The 25,088-nt window shown below is 38.5% G+C and overlaps 1 protein-coding gene across 1 annotated transcript in view; it reads right to left on the reverse strand.

Annotated features, from left to right (window-relative positions):
• LOC101744766 (zinc transporter ZIP11) overlaps window positions 1-25,088 on the reverse strand; it is a 68,545-nt gene that overhangs the window by 17,924 nt on the left and 25,533 nt on the right. Inside the window, exons 5-6 of the mRNA XM_004931471.5 lie at window positions 13,868-13,966; window positions 1,277-1,435 (exon numbers count right to left, since the gene is read on the reverse strand). Of these exons, the coding sequence (XP_004931528.2) occupies window positions 1,277-1,435; window positions 13,868-13,966 (258 nt within the window). The remainder of the gene's footprint in view (window positions 1-1,276; window positions 1,436-13,867; window positions 13,967-25,088) is intronic.

Consider the following 25,088-nt stretch of genomic DNA (forward strand, 5'->3'; position numbering starts at 1 on the left):
AACCACTCACCATCAGGTGGGCTGTGTGCTCATCTGCGTACAAGGGCAATGAAAAAAAAAGTAATGAAGAACGTAAAAATTCAAACAAAATTTTCGTTAAAGAAATAGGCTTTTCTAGAGATACATTCATTAGTATTTATAATATATGTAATAGTAATCAATTCACTAGTATTTAAATTTACCAACAATTCTTAGTGCAATTTCGCCATTGAAACAAATCAAGCAAGACAATCGGGGATTTTTTAGTTTGAAATGTTATCTAAAAAAACCGATTATTTTTTAATATTTTAAATGAATAAATGTAATAAATATATTAGGCTGAGCCTCTTGATCTTACCTACCAACGCAGAGATGCTGCAAAGACCCTTTAAAGCTATTAGCGACTATATAGGAGGAGAAAAGATGAGTCAATGGGTCAAAGCTTTCAGATGAATGTTATGGTTTCATTATTATAAATCTTTACCAAATGTCGGCGTACATCTCTATTTTTATTTTATTCTATGACATTCTACTTTCGTTTGGAGACAAAAGGTTTAATGCACTTAAACAAAGGAACTGTCCTAAGAGAGATTACATTACTATTTAAATTAGTGCAATTTGTATATGACTTCCTATGCATAATGCCTTTACACTCCTATTCCTAAGATCTCGAGACTTTATTGACGTCACAGAACTAATAAAAAAAAAGTTTTTAGATATAGATATTTTTTCTCCAGGCGAGAAAGCAACTGTCGAAATCAAGCTACTACAGTACATTGTACTTGGTGTACTTAGTGTTACTGGTGGTAGGATCTTTTGAGTCCGCGCTGGGGGTACCACCACCCTGCCTATTTCTGCCGTGAAGCAGTAATGCGTTTCGGTTTGAAGGGTGGGGCAGCCGTTGTAACTATACTTGAGACCTTAGAACTTATATCTCAAGGTGGGTGGCGCATTTACGTTGTAGATGTCTATGGGCTCCAGTAACCACTTAACACCAGATGGGCTGAGAGCTCGACCACCCATCTAAGCATTAAAAAAAAACGTTGAAGCGAGGGAAATTAACGTTATTGTTTTTGCTAAGCGAATAAGCCTCGTAAACGTAAATAAAGCTGATCGATCACATTGGTGACAGCAGTATGTAGTAGTAATATTTTTACGAATCGTTCGACGATTTCTCAATGTCTAGTTCCTTCGGGTGATCTATAACGTATCGTCGATTGATACGAATTCGTGTAAGTTTTGGGGCGAAGTCTTAGAATACGGGTGTAAGATCTCAAGAAAATAAACATATACTTACGAAGCGTTTGCCTCGGGGATGATGTCATCTGCCACGACGTATATCATCGCTCCGGCCGCGAAAGCCAACGCGTACGGCAGAATGGGTCTAGCGGCGGCCACCGCGACCGCCCCCAGGACACCGAAAACCGGCTCCACCATCCCGGATAACTGACCGTACCTGGTGGAAAACTTGACGATTAAGACAGTTATAATTGCGATAGATTAATCCTTTTTCCTTCGAATTTTCTTTTACTTTAGTAAGTTTTGACTGCATTTAATGTTTTTTCTTCAAAAATGTAAAAAATAGTAAACATATAACGTAAATCTTGTAATATGTATATATATGTAATGTTTACTGTATGCACTAGGTTTGTGTCCCTAATTCTTCTTTCCTTTTGCGGGCCTACTGGAAGAGATTTCAACATGAAATAAGTAGTGCCCTTGTACTCTGTATCCTTATTGTCGTGTTTTTTCTAACAGCTGTGTGTACAAAATTTATTAAATAAATAAATCGATATCTTAAAGAGTCGATGATTTTGATCGAATTTCGGTCTCCTCCAAGCTGCGCCCCAACAACGACCGGTCCTGCGATTCCTACTTTGGATATATTACTGATGAAATAATGAAGCAACGTATTGTATGGATCGTTTTAAATTACTCAAAACTATTAATCGTGATTAATAAACGCATTGCGATCAATAGATTTTCATTTAATTCTTAGCCAGAAATAATTATTAAAAGGTTCGCATTTGTGCGTCGACAATGCTACAATCGCATTTAATAGCGACTTCCATACATATTTAAAATTCTTATCGTTTTGAAAAGTATACTTGTGGTATACATAGGTTTACATATACATAGGTTTAAGAAAACTATTAAAGAACATCTGTGCAATAAAGCTTACTATAAACTCAATGATTACACGACTCTACAAAAAAATTTTCGTTCTTTGTCCTAAAGTTTATACTATTATTTTCCAGTTAGTTATGCACAAAAACGAAAAGAAAATACCTTTTTTCGGTATAAAGTTTGCTTTTGTGATAGTTATAATAATAATACTCATTTTTCAATTTTTTCATAAATTTTAATTGATTTTAATACTTTTAAAAAGACCGCGCGGTGAGAGTGGGGTATTAATGTTTACACTGTGCCGCTAGATGGCACCCGAGTGATAAACAACCATCAGGTGTTATTTACAAGCCCAGAATAACTTAAAATGTCGTCACGAAAGTGCAAATACGATGCTGATGCATTTTGTTTTATATGTGGTCAATTTATTAAAGTTCGAGACGTGAAATATGAACTAAAGACATCTCACGTTCTCTGTGAAGCCTATGAAGCATATTTTGACTGTCCTGTACGGAATCAAGATAAGCCATGGGCTCAAATAATAAGGTCATGGCCTGTAAGAACAGAATTGTGTGTCGGAAAACAGAACGTCAAATTTGAGCCGATTGTTGAAGCGGAAAAAGTGTTAATGCCGCCTTTGCACATTAAGTTAGGGTTGATGAAACAATTTGTTAAAAAACTGGATGAAACTTCAGAAGCTTTTGGATACTTAAAAAAAATTTTTCCGAAGTTATCGGAAGCAAAGGTTAAAGCTGGGGTTTTTGTTGGTCCGCAAATAAGACAGATTTTCGCCGATGAAAAATTTCCAACGTTGCTGAATCGTACTCAAAAAGCAAGTTGGAACAGTTTTAAAACAGTAGTTTCTGGATTTTTAGGAAATAATAAAGCTGAAAACTACGAAAAGTTGGTTGAGGATATGCTTACAAATTTTAAGGCCATGGGCTGCAGGATGTCATTAAAAGTACATATGCTGCATGCTCATTTGGATAAATTTAAAAACAATATGGGAGCCTATTCCGAAGAGCAAGGAGAACGTTTCCATCAGGACATCATGAATTTTGAACAACGCTATCAAGGCCAATACAATGAAAACATGATGGGCGACTATATTTGGGGTTTATTGAGAGAAAGTAGCTATGAACATAAAAGAAAAAGTAAAATGTGCACTTTTAAGTTATTTTCCACTTTTCTGTAAGCTAATTTGATAGTAAAACTTAATAAAAATAATAAACATTTTTATTTCAATAGTTTTATTTTCAATCAAAAATTAAAATCCGAGATTTTTAAAAATTTCGTTCAATCAGTCTTCTAAGCACAAAAGCAAAGTTTTTCATGCCATATATTTTTTTTCCGTCTTATTACGACCTAAACTACCGAAATTTAATGCTTTGCAATCAAAGTCAAATTTCATGTTGACCCGTGTTATCTAGAAGATTGCACAAAGTGGGAATGAGTTGCTGGCTCCGGGCATTTCAATATTGCAATAATTGTTACGTTATAATACGCATTGTAAAAATTAATATTAAAAATTTTTTTAATATTAAAAAAAAAGACATTCCCGCTGAGTTTCTTGCCAGTTCTTCTCAGGACGGAGGCTAGATTTTATGAATTGGCGGTAGTTCTTTTTGACGTTCAACAAGTACATATTATTTACTTTCATTTATGTTGAATAATTTTTTTTGGATTTGATTTGATTTGATTTCATATACAGGTTAAATTATGTTGTGAGTCACAAAGTAGCCACGAGTTCCGAATCTAAAGATGGGATAGTCGTCGTTTAACTTCATGTCTCAAGATGGGTGCCCCAAACGTTTGTGATTTACGAAAAATTTGTCAGATTGGGTGATCGTTTGCTTATTACGTATTATCTACAGGAACAAAGGTCGAAGACGTGGGTAATTCATAAAACACTTTTTTTTATTAATTGCTTAGATGGGTGGACGAGCTCACAGCCCACCTGGTGTTAAGTGGTTACTGGAGTCCATAGATATCTACGACGTAAATGCGCCACCCACCTTGAGATGTAAGTCTTAAGGACTCAAGTATAGTTACAACAGCTGCCCCTACCCTTCAAACTGAAACGCATTACTGCTTCACGGCAGAAATAGGCAGGGCGGTGGTACCTATCCGCGCGGACTCACAAGTGGTCCTACCACCAGTAATTACGCAAATTATAATTTTGCGGGTTTGATTTTTATTACACGATGTTATTCCTTCACCGTGGAAGTCAATCGTGATCATTTGTTGAGTACGTATTTCATTTAAAAAATTGGTACACGCCTGAGATTCGAACACCGGTGCATCGTTCAACACGAATACACCGAACGTCTTATCCTTTAGGCAACGACATCATTTCGCAATGAATGAAGGATTTTACGCGTGTGAAATACAAGGGAATAGTGAAAAAAATTATATGGACTTAAGAAGGAGAATTGGTTAAGGAAGATCCGACAAAAGCTATTCCGTATGCAATAGAAGAAAACATACATAGTTGTCGCAGCTAACAGCCATAATTCCTAACAGGGAAGCACTGAAGGAATAAATTTAAAATTTTGAACCTACGAATTACATTTAAGGTACTAGCAATATTTCTTTTTGAAATAGGTATCACCGTACCCTTTAATTTTATTATTAATTTAACCCAATCAACATAATTTTGTAGTCATTTTTATTACGGTTTATACTTGATTCTTTGTCCGTATATTATACATCTGTATAGTATATTAGACCATATATATTATGCGTATATTCACTATTCCACCCGTATTCAATAGAGAATGTGATAATTTCTAAAATAACAAAAAATATGACCAATTTCATAGAGACTAGTAATTTCAACGTACCCATAGCACTCTCGTCGCTGAAGGTGTATTGTTAACACTTTCTAATTAGATAGATTAGTATTATTGCAAAGACAAATAATAGTTCAGTAAAGTAATCACGTATTCCTTCGTGTTGTTGTTAACTAATGTGCAAAGGTATGTATTAACGGAATATGTCTGTAAATTTGCGGTAATCACTGGTGTTAGGGCTCACCATGAACTAGAACCGTTAGATACGACTATCCTGTAGATTACGAAAGAAAAGCTATCGTGCGTTCCGATATTAAAGATACCTCGTTTTTCAAGGTACCCCCTTTCATACTCTGGCTCCGATGCGGCAATTAAAAGATTGTGATAAGTTTTGTTCTTAGAACATTCTAGATTATAGAAATCCGAATAGAATCAAACTTGAAATTACTTGTTTGTTGGCAAGAGAACGTTGTGTGGTAACGTAAGCCGCATTTTCAGTCTGCTTGGTAATCTATAGGTCGTCTGTTTAACATGTATAGTGCATGTTCTTGTTCTGGTATGGATATTTTATGTACAAAAAACACAGAGCCGACGTCGGTTTGAATATTTGGCATAGAGGTATGTTGTTAATTTTCACGTGTGCGGGAGTCGATATGGTGGTACAGCGGGGTGAGGTGTGCGGCGGTGCGATGCCGAAAGAGGCCGCTAACGAATTGTTTTGGTGAAAGTGCGGGCCGGTGCCGCGACCACATTCCGACGAACTGGTCGAGGAGCCGGCGCTGTGGGAAACGCCGTCACAGGGCCACCCCACACGACGACTAGCCCATATCTGACGCCCGCTCAACTCGACCACCGAACCACCGATGTCTTCGACTCCTGTGTCGCATACTTACCTCTGATAACTACCTACCCTAAGGACAGTTCGTTTTAAGACCAGTGATTACTATAGGGCGAAGATAGGTAGTTACAAGCTCATTGCCTACATGGTATCCACCATGATAACATGAATACCTTCTGAGTATACATTTAAAACCAGAACGTGATTGTCAGCAGAAATAGTGAGGCAAGGTGGCAGTTTCGATCTGTGTGATGAGTAACATCCAAATAAAATGTACGTGTAAGAAGTTTATTTATCGTGTTGTGTAGCATGGGATTTACGTAAGGTAAAATGATTTAGCGTGGCTAGTAAGTGGTACGTAAGAGGGAAACGAGTTTGATGGAGTTGGCGGGAGGCGCGGGGCGGGCGGCGAGGGCGGCAGGCGGGTGCGCGACGTGATGTTATGTTATCGCATGCATTATTCAGCGGGTGGCGAAAGCGGCAATTTGCGACAATATCCACTGATTCGCAGAACCGACGACTGTTGAGCTGCCGACAACGCATAAAACAGGATGCCACTCACTCAATAACCACCTCCAATTTGAATAAAAAGCTTTTGAGTAAATTGTTGTAGTTTTGCATGTTTTTTATTAATTTACATTATATAATTGTTCGGCGTGATTGAAAAGTGAATGGTTAAAAGAATTCTTTTGATATTGTTGCAATGACGGTTAAAAATGAGGTGCTTTAAGAATTGCACACTTTCTAAATCTATAAATTTTAAAAGCAAATTTAACTTTAGATAAATACATTAAGACGCTTTTGTATTTAACGCCAGTACATTTTATACGTTTTATGTTTGGTATTGTTAGTGATCAAAGTGAAATGTTCTGAAACTGCGAGCTTTGCATTAATCACTTAGATAGGTATAATGTTCATCTAAATTTAAACGAATATGAATGTACGTCATTGAATCGATCGACCAGCGCATGAAGGCGTTCGGCATTCGGTATTCGCGAACATTAGGTGTGGCAACATGGCAATATGCGCACAAGAAACTGGCCTTGATTGCGCAAAACAGCACCATCAAAGCTACCGAAGCCTTCCGCGACGACTTCTTCGAGGCCCACGCGGCGACGGCGGCGGCCGCAGCGTACCTCTCTCGATTTAATTATTTAAGTGTGAAGGCCAATCGCCTGGGGCGGGCAGCGGGCGGTGCGCAGCGACTGGTCCGACGGGTGCGGTCCGGAAGAACGCGCAGACAGCGCGCCGCCGCTCGTACGCCGCGCACACCACCAGACTCTGGGGCACCACAGCGACACATCACATAACCGAACTCACGCAACGCTTCCATTTCGAAATAGACAACTCTCTCACAGTTAGCGATCACCATCTGGCTAAACACCGTCCGCTGCATTGAGCATCGGTTCTAGACACATCGACTCCGACGAGACCAACGCCATCGACGCTAACGGAGTCAGTCATCTCTCGCTCGAGACCTTTGCAAACTTAAACGCATCACTTAATCACTTCAACGTACACGCAATATCTTGAAACATAAATGAAATTACAATTTGAATGTTGATGAATGACTCAAAACAAAAATACGCAGCAGTCAGAGATGTATTTATCTGACGATTAGCTTATAGGTAATTTAATTGAATAGGTCATCTAACGAATGAGGCACCTACATGGTGCGTTCATAGGCGTGACTTTGCTACGTCACTATGAGTCATGTGTGGTGAGAAACATTGACTAGACGCATTGTCTACAACAATGGATAACCACTACTTGATATGATTGTATTTAGACGCACAAAAAAAAGTAGCCGTAGTCTTAAAATAATTATAATTATTGTTACTTGATTTTCTAAAGAACAACATATTTACTATCTGATGCGCTTATAGTATGATGGGCTTAGGGGAGAATAAAAACTTAATAAGAAGACCAAGCAAAAGCATGAAACATCAATGAAAGGACTCGATTGATGAATACGAAATGACGAATTTAAAAACCACGTAACAAATACACTACTTCCATGGAGAATTGGAGTATACGTCTAAGCACTACTTGGGTAGAACACTGTTAGCTCAAACGTATCTATTTATGTAAATACAGTGTGTAATTCGATGTCTAACTAGAGCGAAACATGTTCCAATGTAGAAACGACTCAGTAACATTAAGAATGCACGAAATGTTGAACAACATTGAGAGAGAGAGAGAGCAAAGAACTCTAGATATTGTTGTAAATAGCTTTTCTATTCAATAATAAAAGCCAGCCAATAAGACAAACAGAATACTTGAAAAAGACAGGGGTGCACTAGGTAAAGGCCGCCTTGAATCATTGTTAATGGATGGGGGATGAAGCTGAATTATTGCTAGATTTCGTAAGCTAGATTTTTTTATGAGCTTACTTCTAACTATATGACCACACGTCTATATTCAATATTTCTTCTATGTTCTACAAAGTTAACGTTGTTGAAATACTTCGACTTAGGTCATGTTCTTCTTTCTGTTATTGCTGATGATGATCCTTGGAAGGCAATGAATAAAAGTGAACATTTATAAATCTCGAAGATTTCGGTAGGCTTTGTAAGCCTAACGGCTTATGGGTGATTTCATTAACGGTTCTTCACTGTTGGTAGGACCTCTTGTGAGTCCGTACGGGTAGGTACCACCTCCCTGCCTATTTCTGCCGTGAAGCAGTAATGCGTTTCGCTTTGAAGGACAGGGCAGCCGTTGTAACTATACTGAGACCTTAGAACTTATATCTCAAGGTGGGTGGCGCATTTACGTTGTAGATGTAAGGCTCCAGTAACCACTTAACACCAGGTGGGCTGTGAACTAGTCAACCCATCTAGGCAATAAAAAAAATTACTGTAAATATCTTGTAACTTTTTATTCCCCCTTTCAATGACATACAGCACTTTACAAACCGTAATCCGTGGTGAAATGGTCTCTGGATGAGTACCGAAATGGGTATGCGAAAGAGCGCAACAGTTTCCCGTTGCTGACTGGACGACTGTATCATGATCTTGATGGCATTGATGGTGCTGATAGAAAAGTATTGACGACATATTTACACACCACAGAAAAATCAGAGGATAATGTCACCGTTGACTCAAATCTACAACATTATTTTATTACTTTTTAACATTTTATTGTATTATTGATCCACATGATATTGGAAATAAGAATCTGCACTCGCTGCTTTAAATGGCTGAAGAACTAATGTCGTAGAAGCGGGAAAACTGGAAAAGCCACTTGCAAATTATTGTAATCATCATATTCACAAACAAGAAGTTTACATAGTTTTGTGATCGGTATATCTCATAAGGAAACCTTTCCGCAAACATGAACTTAATCTACGTTAATTCAATCAAAATTTATCTGCTTTGCTTAACTTTGATAGTACTTTTAATCAAACTTAATTATTTTTCGACGACTTCCGACCTGAGATAACCAACCGCTACTCAGACTCGTGAATTTTAATAAACTTATGGACTTGGGTAAATTTTTAATTTTTGTTGAGATATGCTGGTTTACACCACCCTTGAGATCGAAAAAAAAAATAGAAATACGGAAAATATCAATCCATGCAGAATCGCTAGAGGACACTCCATTTTTAGATATTTTTTGGTTTCATCATTACACATCATTTATTTTTTTACGTTGCTAGCAAATTTGTGATGTTTGCGTACCATAGGATTTGACCCTCGGTATTGCTGAATCGCTCGATGACAAATGATACCAAGTATCTTACCCATTAGCATCTTATAAACGGTTTAAAACTACAACAACGCTAGTTATTCGTACGTACTGGTTATATTTGTTATACGATGTTCCCTATCTTTAATGAGTTCCGTGCATGAATCGGAAAAACAAAGTTACCCCTTATTTAACGTCGTCTTAATGTATTTGGGAAAAGGCCCGAACGATACATTTTAATTCTAGTAATGCCCTGTATGAACTCCTAATCAGCGGACTGCGTGAGGCCCACTAAGATGACCCATGTTTCTCCACTGAGACCAGTTTCGTAGAACTCGGGCGTTTCATTCTTCGGTAACGCAATAAAGCCAGACTGCTTTTTCTGTCTTAGACCCTTTCAACGGTTCCCGATATGAAATTTGACTGGCCCGAAACACTGTAATGGGTAACTTTCCTCTTGGTTTCGACTCGCTAGCGTAACGTTAGTGTAGAAAGAGAATACCTCTTACGCTCCGCTGCCTCCTAAGATAAGATGGAGGAACTCCTTCGTCGACTTCATTCCGATACAATGCAGACACTTATCAAGGCAATCGAGCCCAGTAAGCAGTTGCGTTGCACTGATCAGTCGCCGGGACCACAATTTCAATACGGCCCGCCCAGATCGGATGCACAGCATCTTGATCCGGAAGGTCTTTGTCAATGATCACAATATCATATCACGTAAGCGCGATAAATTTTGTGGGTCTCATTTTTAATTAATTTGCTATACCACCATCATTAAAATCGTTCGATCGAATCTTGGTATAATCGCATCGCTTTGAGTAGGTACTATGAGAATGTTATTCTTAAAATAGGAGCTGTTTAAGCCATAGCTCGCGTCCCATACTTTCAAAGTCAACAAAAACGTATATAAATAACGTGTCTAATCAAGACAACACTGAATTTTTGGAATTTATTATAACAGCCAATATAACAAACTAATTGAATTTTGGCACATGCTTTATGATATTTGACAATGGTTCGTCTTTGAGTTTTGGTAACAACTTATAACCAGATGGTTTATAGGCTTTCCCGCCCAAAAACAAATACAATAAAGTAATATTTATTACTTTATTATTATTATTATTATACAAAACCATTAAACTTGTGCAAAAACTTGCAATTGCTAATGTAATTGCTAAACTGAGATAAGATTTATTAGGTACGTAAATTGACGAGCGCGGATTTGCCGACTTCAATTTTACAAAATCTTTACTTTGAATTTAAAAACTCATAGTCCATTTATGGCAGCGGTCGGGGAACTTTTTTAATTATTACCCCAAAATATTTTTGTGTAAGTTGACATTATCCCATGGCGAAGAACAAAAAAAAAACGAAATCGCTTCTTTTTAGTATCTTTCACATTATAGCCTCCATGATAATTTTGAAAAGAAAACAATAACTAAAAATTTAACGATTCTAAAGAAGTTTCACTTCAATATATACTTTTTACTCACAAAAGTTTCATTTTAACCCCCCAAAATTTCATTTTACCCCATTTGGGATAATACCCCGGTTCCGCGACCGCTGATTTATGGTGTTGCAATAGTAGGAGTTATTTCCGTCGTGCATATTTTCTCATGTAAAGGAAAAGACAAGTAGTTGGGTTAGAACGCAGGGAGTTCGGTGCTCCCCTTCACCTCGGAGTTTTTATTCGAACGCATTCTTTTGTTTTTCATTTTTTTTTTATTGCCCTTGTAGGCAGACGAGCATACGGCCCACCTGATGGTGAGTGGTTACCGTCGCCCATGGACTTCAGCAATGCCAGGGGCAGAGCCAAGCCGCTGCCTACCGTTTAATACTCTCCACAAGCCTCGTTTGAAGAAGGACATGTCATAGCGCTCGGGAAACACCGTGGAGGGGAGCTCATTCCATAGCCGGATGGTACGTGGCAAAAAAGACCTCTGGAAACGCACTGTGGATGATCGCAGTGGCTCCAGGTAGTATGGATGAACTCTACTCCGGTGGCGGGCGGTGCGATGGTAAAAACGAGATGCCGGTATCATCTCGAACAATTCCTCAGAGCACTCCCCATGGAACAAACGGTACAAAATACAGAGGGAACCGAAGTCCCTCCGCAGACCCATTTCAATAAGACCATTAAAAAACCGATATACATTAATCAAATAGAGGGCAATATTAAGTCTATCGCTGAATAAATGGACGCGCCCTAACGAAGATGGATTTCATGTTCATGTTTGAATTATGACAAAATATAAAAAAAAAATTCTAAAACTTTACTTTAAATTCTTCTAAGCTTTGTACACTTTAGATGATTTATATGAAATCTAGAATGTTTGAACGACATTTCCATACCATTGACGGTAAGTCAGTTCATTAGATCCGCGCGCTACGCTGGCGCCAAGTCTAGCCTACAGTTCCCGGAACAGCAAGGAATGCGATCGTTTGCGAATTTTACTTACTCGGTACCATTGATATAATATTCACGTTCCGTTCGCTTAGGATATAAAGTATTTAATTATTCACATTTTGTAATTTTTTTTATTGCTTAGATGGGTGGACGAGCTCACAGCCCACCTGATGTTAAGTGGTTACTGGAGCCAATAGACATCCACAACGTAAATGCGCAACCCACCTTGAGATATAAGTTCTAAGGTCTCAGTATAGTTACAACGGCTGCCCCACCCTTCTAACCGAAACGCATTACTGCTTCACGACAGAAATAGGCGGAGTGGTGGTACCTACCCGTGCGGACTCACAAGAGGTCCTACCACCAGTGTTTGTAAGTTTGCATACGATTTTCGTCGTTGTTTTGATGTTTTAATCAGAATACGTTTCTTTGTCTTTAGAACGCTAAGGGCGATATAATATATTGATTTGTAGAAATATTATGTTATCTGCATATCGGAGCGATTCGGTTCGGTAACATTCGTTAAATGAATTAGCCTGCAGAGGAATGGGGTCGGTCAGTCTGGGTACGTTGGCATCCGGCCTAACGACGAGCGCGGGCGCATTCTCTAGTAGCGCGAGCCACGATCTGCTCACAGTTTATGGCATTTAGAGAATCGCAATTCCTTTTGTAAAGTTTCGTGAACAACACGCGCTTTCCATATTTACAACATTCAAACGTATCAGTATTTCTAAAAAAATACATTTTATATATACATATTTTACGAAGATTATAGCTCTCGACGAGCGATCCAATCTCGTATTTGTCAAAATTACAAATCACATTAGATTCGATAATGAAAACACGATTATTTTAATAATTATTATAGCAATAAATATAGAGACTGATTAAAGTCTAGACCCTTTTTTTTATTGCTTAGATGGCTGGACGAGCTCACAGCCCACCTGGTGTTAAGTGGTTACTGGAGCTCATAGACATCTACAACGTAAATGCGCCACCTTGAGATATAAGTTTTAAGATCTCAGTATAGTTACAACGGCTGCTCCACCCTTCAAATCGAAACGCATTACTGCTTCACGGCAGAAATAGGCAAGGTGGTGGTACCTACCCGTGCGGACTTACAAGAGGACCTACCACCAGTAAGACTGTGTCGAAAATATAGTATAAGGAAACTGTGACATAATATCACAGTGAAATAAATTCATACAAACGGTAAATAATTAGCGTCAGAATGTAATTGTTCTGAACGTTTGCGAATACCGATACACACGTACGGGTCGGCAATAACGCTAATTTGAAAGTACTTCAAACTATTTGCGGAACACAATCATGAAGATTACGAGAGAATCGAATGTTAATTAACATGCGAGAAGCCTAAATGAACGGTTTACGCGTCAAAACCGCAAGTGATACATTTTTGCACGGCTCGCGTTATGTGCGAAAAATGCTTTTAGTTTATTACTCAAATATAATGTTGCTAATGCTGTCGGTATGTGTAGGTACGTTACTATAACAAATAATAAATTTCGCAAGTGTACGAGATATCTAAACATAATTATATTTAATGAGAATAAAAATGATAGTATTTATGTTCATTTTACATGAACACAATGAAATTTTTTAGAAATTAATCCATTTATTATCTTCAAATGTAATCTCTTGCGTGTATATAGCGTTAATTATCGCTACATTTTGTCGTCTTATAGTATATCGTAGACAAAAGAAAACGAATCAAAATTCGCGTAATCCCTAGCAGGCAAGGGCTCGTCCACTACCATGCCTGATTCTGCCGAAAAATAGTCATGCGTTGCGGCATCAAAGTGAAACGACTTAGAAAACATTGAAGATTTCGATCTCATGTCTCAAGACGGGTTGTGGTAGTGACTTTGTGAGGTCTACGGGCTCCAGTAACGACTCAAAACCAGATGGACTGGGAGTTCGTTTACTTAACTATGAAATAAAAGCATAAAATTGACTTTTTCTTTTTGAAAAACCCAAGCGTTTAAATGTAAGGTACAGGCATGAAAGACTTACCAAAACGCTCTCCATACAGAAAAGCCGGCAGCTTGCAGAGGCAAACTTACTGCTAGCCCCTCGGGAAAGTTCTGTATCCCGATGCCCAAAGCCAAGTTCCTGTTAACAAAATATGATAAGATTTTAATGATCAATTCAATTGCCCAAGTATGGTTTTAAATGGTAGGGTGATACCTGTGCAATTGAAACTTCAATCATGCCAATCAGGTTAGCGAGCGCGTCGTTCTGTGTAGCCTCTCAATGCCAATCAATTAATGCAGCAGAACCTAGTCTTGTCTACTAAAATCAATTTATTTCTCTATTAGCTCGAACAGAATACCTACGCTATCCGCGGCTTTCAACTGTGCGATTTTTCGTACATAAATTGATTTAATACGTCCGAACATCAGTAATCGTAAAGGATAAGACGTCCGGTGCATTCATATGTAGCGATGCACCGGTGTTCGAATTCCACAGGCGGTTACAAAGTTTTGTAATGAAATACGTACTTAACAAATGGTCACGATCGACTTCCACGGTGAAGGAAATAATATCGTGTAATAAAAATGAAACCCGCAAAATTATAATTTGCGTAATTACTGGTGGTAGGACCTCTTGTGAGTCCGCACGGGCAGGTACTACCACCCTGCCTATTTCTGCCGTGAAGCAGTAATGCGTTTCGGTTTGAGGGGTGGGGCAGCCGTTGTAACTATACTGAGACCTTAGAACTTATATCTCAAAGTGGGTGGCGCATTCACGTTTGTAGATGTCTATGGGCTCCACTAACCACTTAACCACCAGGTGGGCTGTGAACTAGTCCACCCATTTAAGCATTAAAAAAAAAACATTTGATTTACATCGACGGAATCCCTTTGTATGCGCCTGAAGTTTAATCGTATGATATTACAATACCATCCGATCCCAGTTGAGTTTGGATTCAATCAATGTCCACTAAGTAGGTACATCGAAACAACAAAAATGACAATACAGCGCCGAGTATCTTGAATAACGAGTTGTCCCCGTTGGTAATCACAAATAAAAAACACGATGACCGTTTGTAACTAATCTTTGGACTGATTTTAATTACGCCGATGAGTTTCTTGATGTACCTACTCACGAGTGACATCACGAGAGTTTCAAGACGTGACATCATCGACTAAAGGCACAAAGACATCGGCTGCCGAAACTGTGTTTTAACACGAGCTTGTTAACTCCGATTTCGAGCAAATTCCTGTTGTGGATTCGTCAGAAGAGCTTTTTTTTTTGTAAGATCTACCGACCTAACAGTCTACATGTATACTGTTATTTAAGTGGGTTTTTCATGAAAAAAAAAAGATGTTTTCGGGGTAGCATGGCCCCTAATAGAATCTACGAACTTCTGTGGTCTGATAAGGTATGTTTTTTAATGTAAATGATCAGATGAGCTTTTTTTTTTATTGCTTAGATGGGTGGACGAGCTCACAGCCCACCTGGGGTTAAGTAGTTACTGGAGCCCATAGACATCTACAACGTAAATGTGCCACCCACCTTGAGATATAAGTTCTAAGGTCTCAGTATAGTTACAACGGCTGCCCCACCCTTCCAACCGAAACGCATTACTGCTTCACGGCAGAAATAGGCAGGGTGGTGGTACCTACCCGTGCGGACTCACAGGAGGTCCTACCACCAGTAATAAGCTCTCAGCCCATTTTGTTTTAAAGAATTGTAGAAGACTGTATGTCGTATATAATCCAAAGCCCATACAAGAAGACGATAACCAATTTGAACAAATTACAATTTTTTTTTGTGGCCTTATGAACAATCACTGCCCACCTTATTTCAAATAGTTACTGGAGCCTATAGACAACACAAAGAGCATTCCGCAACCAACCCACCTGTAGACATGAGGTTTAAATATCATTCGTATAGTAAAAAGGCTGTTCGATCCTTCAAATTAGAACGCATTACCGATTCGCGATAGAAAGACGCCCCCCTCCCATCTTTTGTTTTTTTCTCATGATTTCGAAATGAGACATGGATTCATACAACGCATGATGATCTCTCGTCTGAATGATAAGTATCGTCAAAATAAAAAGAAAGCACGAGAAAATGATTCAAACTTGTTTGTAAAATCTGAAAATAGATTTCGCAGATATCATGAATACAGGCAACGACTTATTCTTATTTTCCGAGGAGTTTTACGAGTTTAAGATGCAGACAATTCAGCTCGCAACGGTAACCTAAGATGTGATTATAACACAGCGGAACTATCCGCTGTGTTATAATCACATTTGAAGCTGATTTACAAATTAAATAACAAAATATATCCTATAAAAGTATTGTATTCGGTTTTGGCGGATTTTTTAATTTATTTTTAGTATTTATAATTTATTTATTACATAATAAAAACGCGCGGTTTAACCAAGAAAGCAATAATAAGGTCTGCGATTCGTGAAAACCGAAGAAAATAGTATTTTTAACTTAGATGGGTGGGCATAGGGCCTCACTGCTCAAAAGACGTTAAATATTTGCCAGACACCACAATATGAAGTGAAGTCGAAGCCTCAGATTGATGTAACGGCTACCCTGTTATTGAGACTGGAATGCATCAGAACTAAACAAGAACTTGCTGAGTCAAGCCCATGATATCACAAGAAAAAGACAATACATATATTGGTGCGAGCAAACATAGTGTTTCCTCTGTCCTAGTTTACATAATTATTATACTTTCATATCATATCATCATACCATCATACTGTTTGTTATTATTATTTGTTTTGTTTTACATACTTACTGGTAGGTAGGACCTCTTGTAAGTCGCACATGAGTAGGTACCACCACCCCGCCTATTTTCTGCCGTGAAGCAGTTATGCGTTTCGGTTTGAAAGGTCGTTGTAACTATACTTAGACCTTAGAACTTATATCTCAAGGTAGGTGGCGCATTTACGTTGTAGATGTCTATGGGCTCCAGTAACCACTTAACACCAGGTGGGCTGTGAGCTCGTCCACCCAACTAAGCAATAAAAAAATATTGTTTTTTATATTATATGTATTTATTGTAATTTAATTTTGATTTAAATGTATATGTCAATTGATAGATAACTGTTATCTGATAAATATTATAAATACATTGAATTGAATAATCATAGTCCTTCATGTTGAAATAGTTCAACTCGCACATTTCAATTTTCATTCCGTTTTGACACATAGTAGCAAACGTGAAAAGTCGGTATTTAAATGGCACATTGTGACATATACAAGTAGTAACGGATGTATAGTGGCATTGGCGCATTCCTCACAAAGACGGACTCCCCCCGCGCTGCACCTGCGACCCTCGCAACGGCCCGCTCTAGGAATGCGTCTAACTGTATAACGCACAGCCTCCGTCACCGTTAAACCGAACTGTTCCTACGGTGCATCCGCAGCACAATACCGCTCCCAATGATACATTGTCTAAAACTATGGACTACACCCTATCGTTTGTTTGTTGGTGTTGTTGCACATTAAGTTCGACATTAAATCACTCTTGTAGTCTCGTTAAATGCTGTTTGCGAAGCTCAAACGATATTAAATTTGATAATGTTGATGCGGCTTGGCTCTGCCTCTGGCATTGCTAACGTCCATGAGCGACAGTGACCACTTAGCATCAGGTAGGCCGTATGCTCGTCTGCCTACAAAAGCAATTAAAAAAAAATGATTTTTTTTTCCTACCTAAGCTGATAAGGCTCGAGAGGCTATTTCAGCGTAACCTTAACTAGTAGGTGAGCTCACGAGGCTCAAACCGGAGTGATGCTAACACGGACCGTAGCAAGAGCAGTGCTTCGCGGAATCTACCACCGGATCGGAAACGCGACCCACTGAGAAGATCCGGCGAGAAACTCGGTGGGCTAATGTTGTGTAGTCGTTCTGCTTATTCGTTCGAGTTTGAAGGGTGAGTGGCGACATTCACGTTAAGATATCTATAGGTTACCACTTGAAGCCAGATAGGTTGCTCGATCATCCATTTATACAATAAAAAAAATAAAAAATTGGCGCAATGCCTTAGGAACGTAATTTGATAAAGGAATGTAAATCGTATTCTGTGCGGCATAAAGTAAAACCAGTCAAATGTGTAGGTACATCGGCTGTTGGTAATAGTGGTGCTCGACTCAATTGATCTGCGGTGGTTTGTCAGCGCATGCGGAGCGTCCGACCAGCTTTCACCGGGCCTCAGAGCCTCCGCGCCGCCATACATGTTTATTAAGTTAACCATTTTAACAGGAATTGCCCGACGCTTCCGTTTACGTCTTATTAGTACTTTTAGTTGTCGTTGCGCTTTGAAGTTCCGTTCGTGTCGCATAGAACGAAACCTTTTCAATTATATTATTCAACAACAATTCGTCTTCTCGCATTAAAACTGTATAATCTAAAAACTTACAAATTTTACAATAGTGTCTTAACATGTTTTTTTTTTTTACTGTATAGATGGGTGGACGAGCTCACAGCCCACCTGGCGTAAAGTGGTTACTGGAGCCCATGGACATCTACAACGTAAATGCGCCACCCACCTTGAGATATAAGTTCTAAGATCTCAGTATAGTTACAACGGCTGCCCCACCCTTCAAACTGAAACGCATTACTGCTTCACGGCAGAAATAAGCAGGGTGGTGGTACCTACCCGCGGGGACTCACAAGAGGTCCTACCACCAGTAAATTGTGTACCACATGTAATATTTTTATCTTCTATCTTCTATATATATAAAAATGAATTGCTGTTCGTTAGTCTCGTTAAAACCCGAGAACGGCTGGACCGATTTGACTAATTTTGGTCTTGAATTATTTGTGGAAGTCCAGAGAAGGTTTAAAAGGTAAAGATAAATATGAAAATGCTCGGAATTAAATAAAAATAACAATTTTCCTTTGATGTGTCCCCCGTCGGACGGATTCCTTTTGTTTGTTTTAAGTTTATTTTCCATAAAAGTTTAGGTCTTTTATTTATCGATTGAGGCACTACGAAGTCTGCCAGGTTAGCTAGTATTTTTAATATTAATCATATTTGCAATATTTGAAAACATTTATTTTTTATTTTTTACCGGTTACATTATCTGTCTTTTAAAGTAAGATAAAATTATGTATTAATTTTCTTAATAGTAGTCAAAATATAGAGAAACTAAAAGAAACCAAAAACTAAAACTAAACTGCGCTCTACTTAACAGTATTTATGAGAAAAATACTGGTTATACCAAATTTTTATGTTTACGCATATCAACTCAATTTCGAATATTTTTGGAAATTGTACACTTTTAATGCGAAAAGGCGAATTGTTCAAACCTGATTGTAATGTACAAAAAAATCTTATGTTTTATTTCGTTTTTTTTCAGAGTTCCAAGCTAACAAACCGCATAATTTAGCGGTTCATTTTCTTTTTTTTAACTGATTACATCCCAATTGAAAATAATGTTTTTCCGTTGTGCATCGGTTTTCAGTACAAACTTCGGGAAGTCTTCTTTGGTTTGTTCTTTATAACAGAGTGTTCCTGAAGGAAGGTAACGTTATTTTGATACCATACAAAATGGAAAGTTCGAGGAAAACTCAAGAGAGCTTTGTGTTTGTTACATTGAACTGTGGGATGTGACTAGTATATACTTATAATGGCGCATATTTGAAAAATAATTTTAAGTAACATTCCGTAGAACTACTTTGGTGAAGCATCGTATATTATGGTATTATTTTCCATTCACCATGTATGTACATACTAAAGAACTAGTTTCGTGATCGTTCTCTCTTGATAGGTCACTGAAAGTATTCCTTTTTCCATATATTTAATTTTTATAAAAACGTGCCCGGAAACGAAGATAAGAATGTTGTTAATTTAAAAAAAAAAGTGTGTGTGTCCGCTCCGACGCACGACTGGAGTTTACTGGATATAAAAAATTAAACGAAACAATACGAGAAATAGTTCTATATTACGACAACACGATACACTACAGATTATTAACAAATTAACGAGACACAAAACAAACGACTAACAAATATATGAAAATACAATAATGAGAGAAACGCGCGATCAGTACGAGGCTTTGTGGCGGACTGCCGGCGCAGCAGCCCGGCGTCACCTGCGATAACGCGGCCGCGCGTTGGCTCCTGATTGGCGCGCGCACGCATCACGCAATCAGGAGCCAATCAGGCGCATAACGCATTTCGTGTGACATGCTAGTACGATTTTGGTCCCCATAATTTTCATACCCCGGGCCTATATATGTAAATCGATTCTAAAGGAGTAAACTCCAAAAAAAACACAAATCTTACAAAGCGCGCAATGTAACTCAATTGAAATTAGCGAGTATAGTTGCAACGGCTGCCCCACCCTTCACCCCGAAACGCATTACTGCTTCACGGCAGAAATAGGCAGGGCGGTGGTACCTACCCGCGCGGACTCACAAGAGGTCCTACCACCAGTAAAAAAAATGTGTGCGTGTACTAGTGTACACACGTAAGAAGTGAAACATTAATGCTATCCCTACTCCGTTGGAGAAAGTGAAAGTACTCTTCGTCTGAACCAACCGTGGTAGGGGCAAGAAAAAGATGGCGCGTAACGGAAAAATGTGACGCGTAACCGAAAAATGTGACGGTAAATTTTTTTCCAACGCCGATAAAGAAGTTTCACTTCAAAAAATCAAATTCAATGCAAAACCATTTTCAATGCAAAAGTTCAAAATGGATCATTTGACCCGTTATGGTATGTTTAGTGTTAAGTATGAAGAGGAGTGTCATTGAGCACACCAAAATCTACGACAAAATTTTCTTCATTAAATATACATAATGCAAATGAAATTGTAGTCCAAGAGGTTAAAAAAAAGCAATTATATTCGATCGCTGTATGTTTTCGATTTGATTTTTCATTACCTACGAAGAACGAAGAAATATAAACCGTTTATAAGAAAGCCCGCTCGTTCGAATTTAGGTGCTTACTCTTTTTTTTTTTTGTTGCTTAAATGGGTGGACAATCTCACAGCCCACCTGGTGTTAAGTGGTTACTGGAGCCCATAGACATCTACAATGTAAATGCGCCACCCACCTTGAGATATAAGTTCTAAGGTCTCAGTATAGTTACAACGGCTACCCCACCCTTCAAACCGAAACGCATTACGGCTTCACGGCAGAAATAGGCGGGGTGGTGGTACCTACCCGTGCGGACTCACAAGAGGTCCTACCACCAGTATACAGAAATCCCTTAAACAGAATCCTTTGGGACTCCAATAATGTCCACGGCAGCGCGGTCTCCGTCAATGTTCCTTCGGAGTTGTCAGATTGCGCTGAACTAATTTTAAGTGAAATATATGTATTTTCTAATTGTCTCACAACTCACAGGAGAAAAATCTATCGCGAATCATTTCCCAATTAAATATAAATGAATCTGTAGCAATCAATCAAATGTAATCAAATCTTAGTTATATAATTTTTTTTTATTTTTGTTGTTAATACACTGTCGATTGCACCTATACCTAATTGAGGTGACATCTGCCATGAACTTTTGTCAATTGTTCAATGTTTTGTATTGATGATCACTTTGTTGGTGGAACTTAATAAATATGATAGGTATAGGTAAAAGAAAATTATTTTTTGAATCAAACTCACTTTTCGCGTACATGTGAAGAATGTATACAAATTTTAGATTATCGTTTTAGTAACAGCCTTCCCTAACTCCATTAAAGTTGAGAATATTAAACGACCTTAAAGAGGCCGTTTTTATGTAAAAATGTGAGCACTAAATATTCTGAAAATCAAATAAAAAACTGGTTTCCCAATATTTTATAGAAATATACAATTCGCATAACATAATATTTTTATATTTCTACGTTTTGTTTTTTTCAATTCATATTTTAAATAACTACCTTCGTTAAGTTACGGGTTGAGTTGAGTGAACTTAGAATTAGGACTAGCTAAAAATAACTCTTAATTTTTGTAGCTAGTGTTAATAATACTGGTGTCTACCTGTCCACGGAAAATTTTCGACACATCGGGAGAAAAAAAAAACTTTTACTTTGACTCTTTGCATTTTTCAAAAGTCTGGTTTTATGGAGAATTCAGAACTCGGAAACAATAAGATAATCCAATGAATTTGAAAGAAAAATCAATTGATATATACACCATATAAAATGGGATTATTTGCGTCTGAGCTCGTCTTGTCAGTTAGTTTCACGAATAAGTCATGCGTTGTTTTATGAGGGCGGGCGGGATAGCCGTTACACAATGCGATTGAGCCGATTTCGAGGCATCAGATGATGAGCGACCGCATTCATAGCACCGGTAGGAGGACGATGAACTTGTATGCCTATCAATGACAAAAAAAACAAAAGGCTGTGTGAAGTCTTCCTATAATCATTCCATGTCTTCCCGTGGGTGTCGTAAAAGGTGAGTAAGGGATTCATCAGAGAATAGGAAGCGGCTTTTTAAACTATTAGGTACATCACTGTATTGCATTGATATATTTCATTTATGTGATGGCATTGTTTCCGATAAAGTGTCTAGGAAATCGGGTAACCGTTTGGCTTAGTGAGTACTAAGTGAACCAGCAGCGCGTCAGTCCAGCGACTCGTAAATAAATATTAAAAAGTATGTAAAACATGTATGGTATTTTTTAACTTCAACCATAAATTCTTAATCTAGAATATTATTAAACATTCCCGTGGTGGTATGCGAGATTACTTTGAATTTTACTGTCGCATGTTTAGAGCGTTCTTGTGTAATCTATACAGTAAAAGCTGAATATATTATGCTCATTTATATTTAACATTCTAACTATTGCTATAGAACGGAAACGACCACGGCACGCAGTCTATTATGTCAAAGAATGGTTATAGAAAATATATAAGTGAACGGAGTAACACTGACTCCGGATACATCCGAATTCCAATTACATCACAGACGAGTCCATTTCACTTTTCGACCTACCCGGAAGTGAATTCCTAAGAATGAGCATACAGCGCGGCCAAATTCACAGCGGCGCAAGCGATAAAGCACCCTACGGGCCTCGGGATTAGAACCACCGATGCTAACCGAAACAGATATATTTGAAGGCACGCACGAAATATTGAAGCGGATGTGAACGTTTAGTTGCGTTATCCGAAAAGTGACTTAGTTATCGAGCGGTTAGAGTGTAAATCGTTATGTTCGTCGGAGAGACGGTCGCGAAAGTGGCCGGCAACTTTCTCGGCTCGACGATGGGGGCACAAGAGGCAGCCACGCGGGGCCCTGCCGGCGGCCCATTGACGACACCGTGACCCACATACCGCAAGCAGCGCCATTCATGCCGCAGCCTCGCACTGCGCTGCGGCACTCACGCACAGGACTCGAATTTCGTATTAGCAGTCGTTAGTACCGTAACACCGGAATTTCCATCGACCACTTGCACAACCTCGACTCGGCCGTTGACGCAATCGGACCCATACTCTGTAGGCCGAGGCCGCTCAGCCATCTCTACACTTGTTCAATTAGATCCTTGTCGCACTTACATGCGCAATCGACCGCCTCGGTAAATATTTAAGGATGAAACGCGTAATAGTAATAAGAAAAAAATCCATAAGTTTCCTGTTCGTCATTAAAAACGAGCATTATCTGATGATGATTGCGCATCGAGCTAGGAGTGAAATGCATTGAGGCTTTTTTCAAATGGTATCAAAGTCACGTTAAATATAAATTCAGTATTATGGAAAAACAGAATTATTAAAATGCATCTAATGTGCATTTATATAGCAAACTATTTTTGTACATAATAAGAATATTTTTTGTTCTGCACAGAATAGAGATTGCATTACCTATGCAATTGTTGCAATTTTAAAAGAAATCTGTCTTTTAATATCTTAATAAACAGTGAAGGAATCCATATCATACAAATGTTCAGCGTAACATTTTATCGAACAATAGATTTAGTTTAAACAAGAAGCTAGTGTACTATTTTTAGATATAATTGAAAGTCTATTGTTAAAAGATTGCTTACCGTTTCATTATTCTTTGGTTTGGAAATGGTTTCGCTTCATGATTGTATGAGAATACCATTGAATTTCTGAGGCTCCCTATGGCGTGAATCTCAAACATCTCATTACATTAAGAAAGCGATAAAAACTCAAAATAATTCCAATGTTGTACCAAGGTTGTAATACATTACATGTAAAATGACTTGTTCTTATACCTCCGAGTGCTATTACAAAAAAATACAGGCCAGACATTCGTAGTGACTATAGCGTAACTTACATGCGCAAGTATGTTTGTGTATGTATGTGCGTTTATTCACACATAGGTACATTTAGAATTTTAGTTAAAAAATTAATAAAACGCTACAGATAATCGAAACGTGTCTTCTATTTACAAATTGATTGATTATTAAAATCGTTGGCTCGGAATACCGTTTTTCGCGCGTTTGGCACAAAACAAGTCCCTCTGGTTACCGCATTTACGGGTATACCAAATAGCTAACGGTCCCTCTTTGCCTACATTTGTATGTGCGGTGGTAGATGAATTGGCAATACGAGGTGGTTGCGCTTGGTAACGCAGTTGGAGACGGGAGGGGGGAGTGTGGCTGGCCGGTGGGGGACAGGGGCACCGGCTGCCAGACAGCGGGGCTCCGCTTGGGAGGCTACAGCAGCCTCTTGCATCGTATATTGCCCGCCGTCGCGACAGCTTACGCGAAGGCTGCTCCACTTTGATTAAAATTGCATATTAAGCAACGTTTACACGACAATTATTGGGAAAGACGTGCTAAACAGCTAAAGGAAACTCTCAACAATATTACTGAAGTGAATTGATTGATTTCAATTTCGTATACATAACGACATTAATTTATACTTTTCTACAATGCTTGCGTTTTAATTACAAACGATTACAGACTGTTGATTTCTCTGGGAATGACAGAAACATAGGCTACCAATTAATTAGAATATTGTACATGATTAATTATCTAGTCTATTCGACGGTGTTATTGAAGACGGTCTAAAAAAGATAGTGTTACGAATTTCACTTCATTCAATATTATCACTAGTAATCCTTAAGTTTCTAGTCTAGCTATCGATTCCCATTACCGATTCATAACGCTGTGAGTCAAATAAAATTTCATGTTGCCCCGATATCATTTTTTTATTGCCTTTGTAGGCAGACGAGCATACGGCCCACCTGGTGGTAAGTGGTCACCGTCGCTCATGGACGTCAGCAATGCCAGGGGCAGAGCCAAGCCGCTGCCTACCATTAAACAGACGGAACATTATCAACAGACGGGATAAGGACAAGA

The sequence above is a fragment of the Bombyx mori genome, chromosome 11 (assembly GCF_030269925.1).
Source record: "Bombyx mori chromosome 11, ASM3026992v2".
Classification (NCBI taxonomy): Eukaryota; Metazoa; Arthropoda; class Insecta; order Lepidoptera; family Bombycidae; genus Bombyx; species Bombyx mori.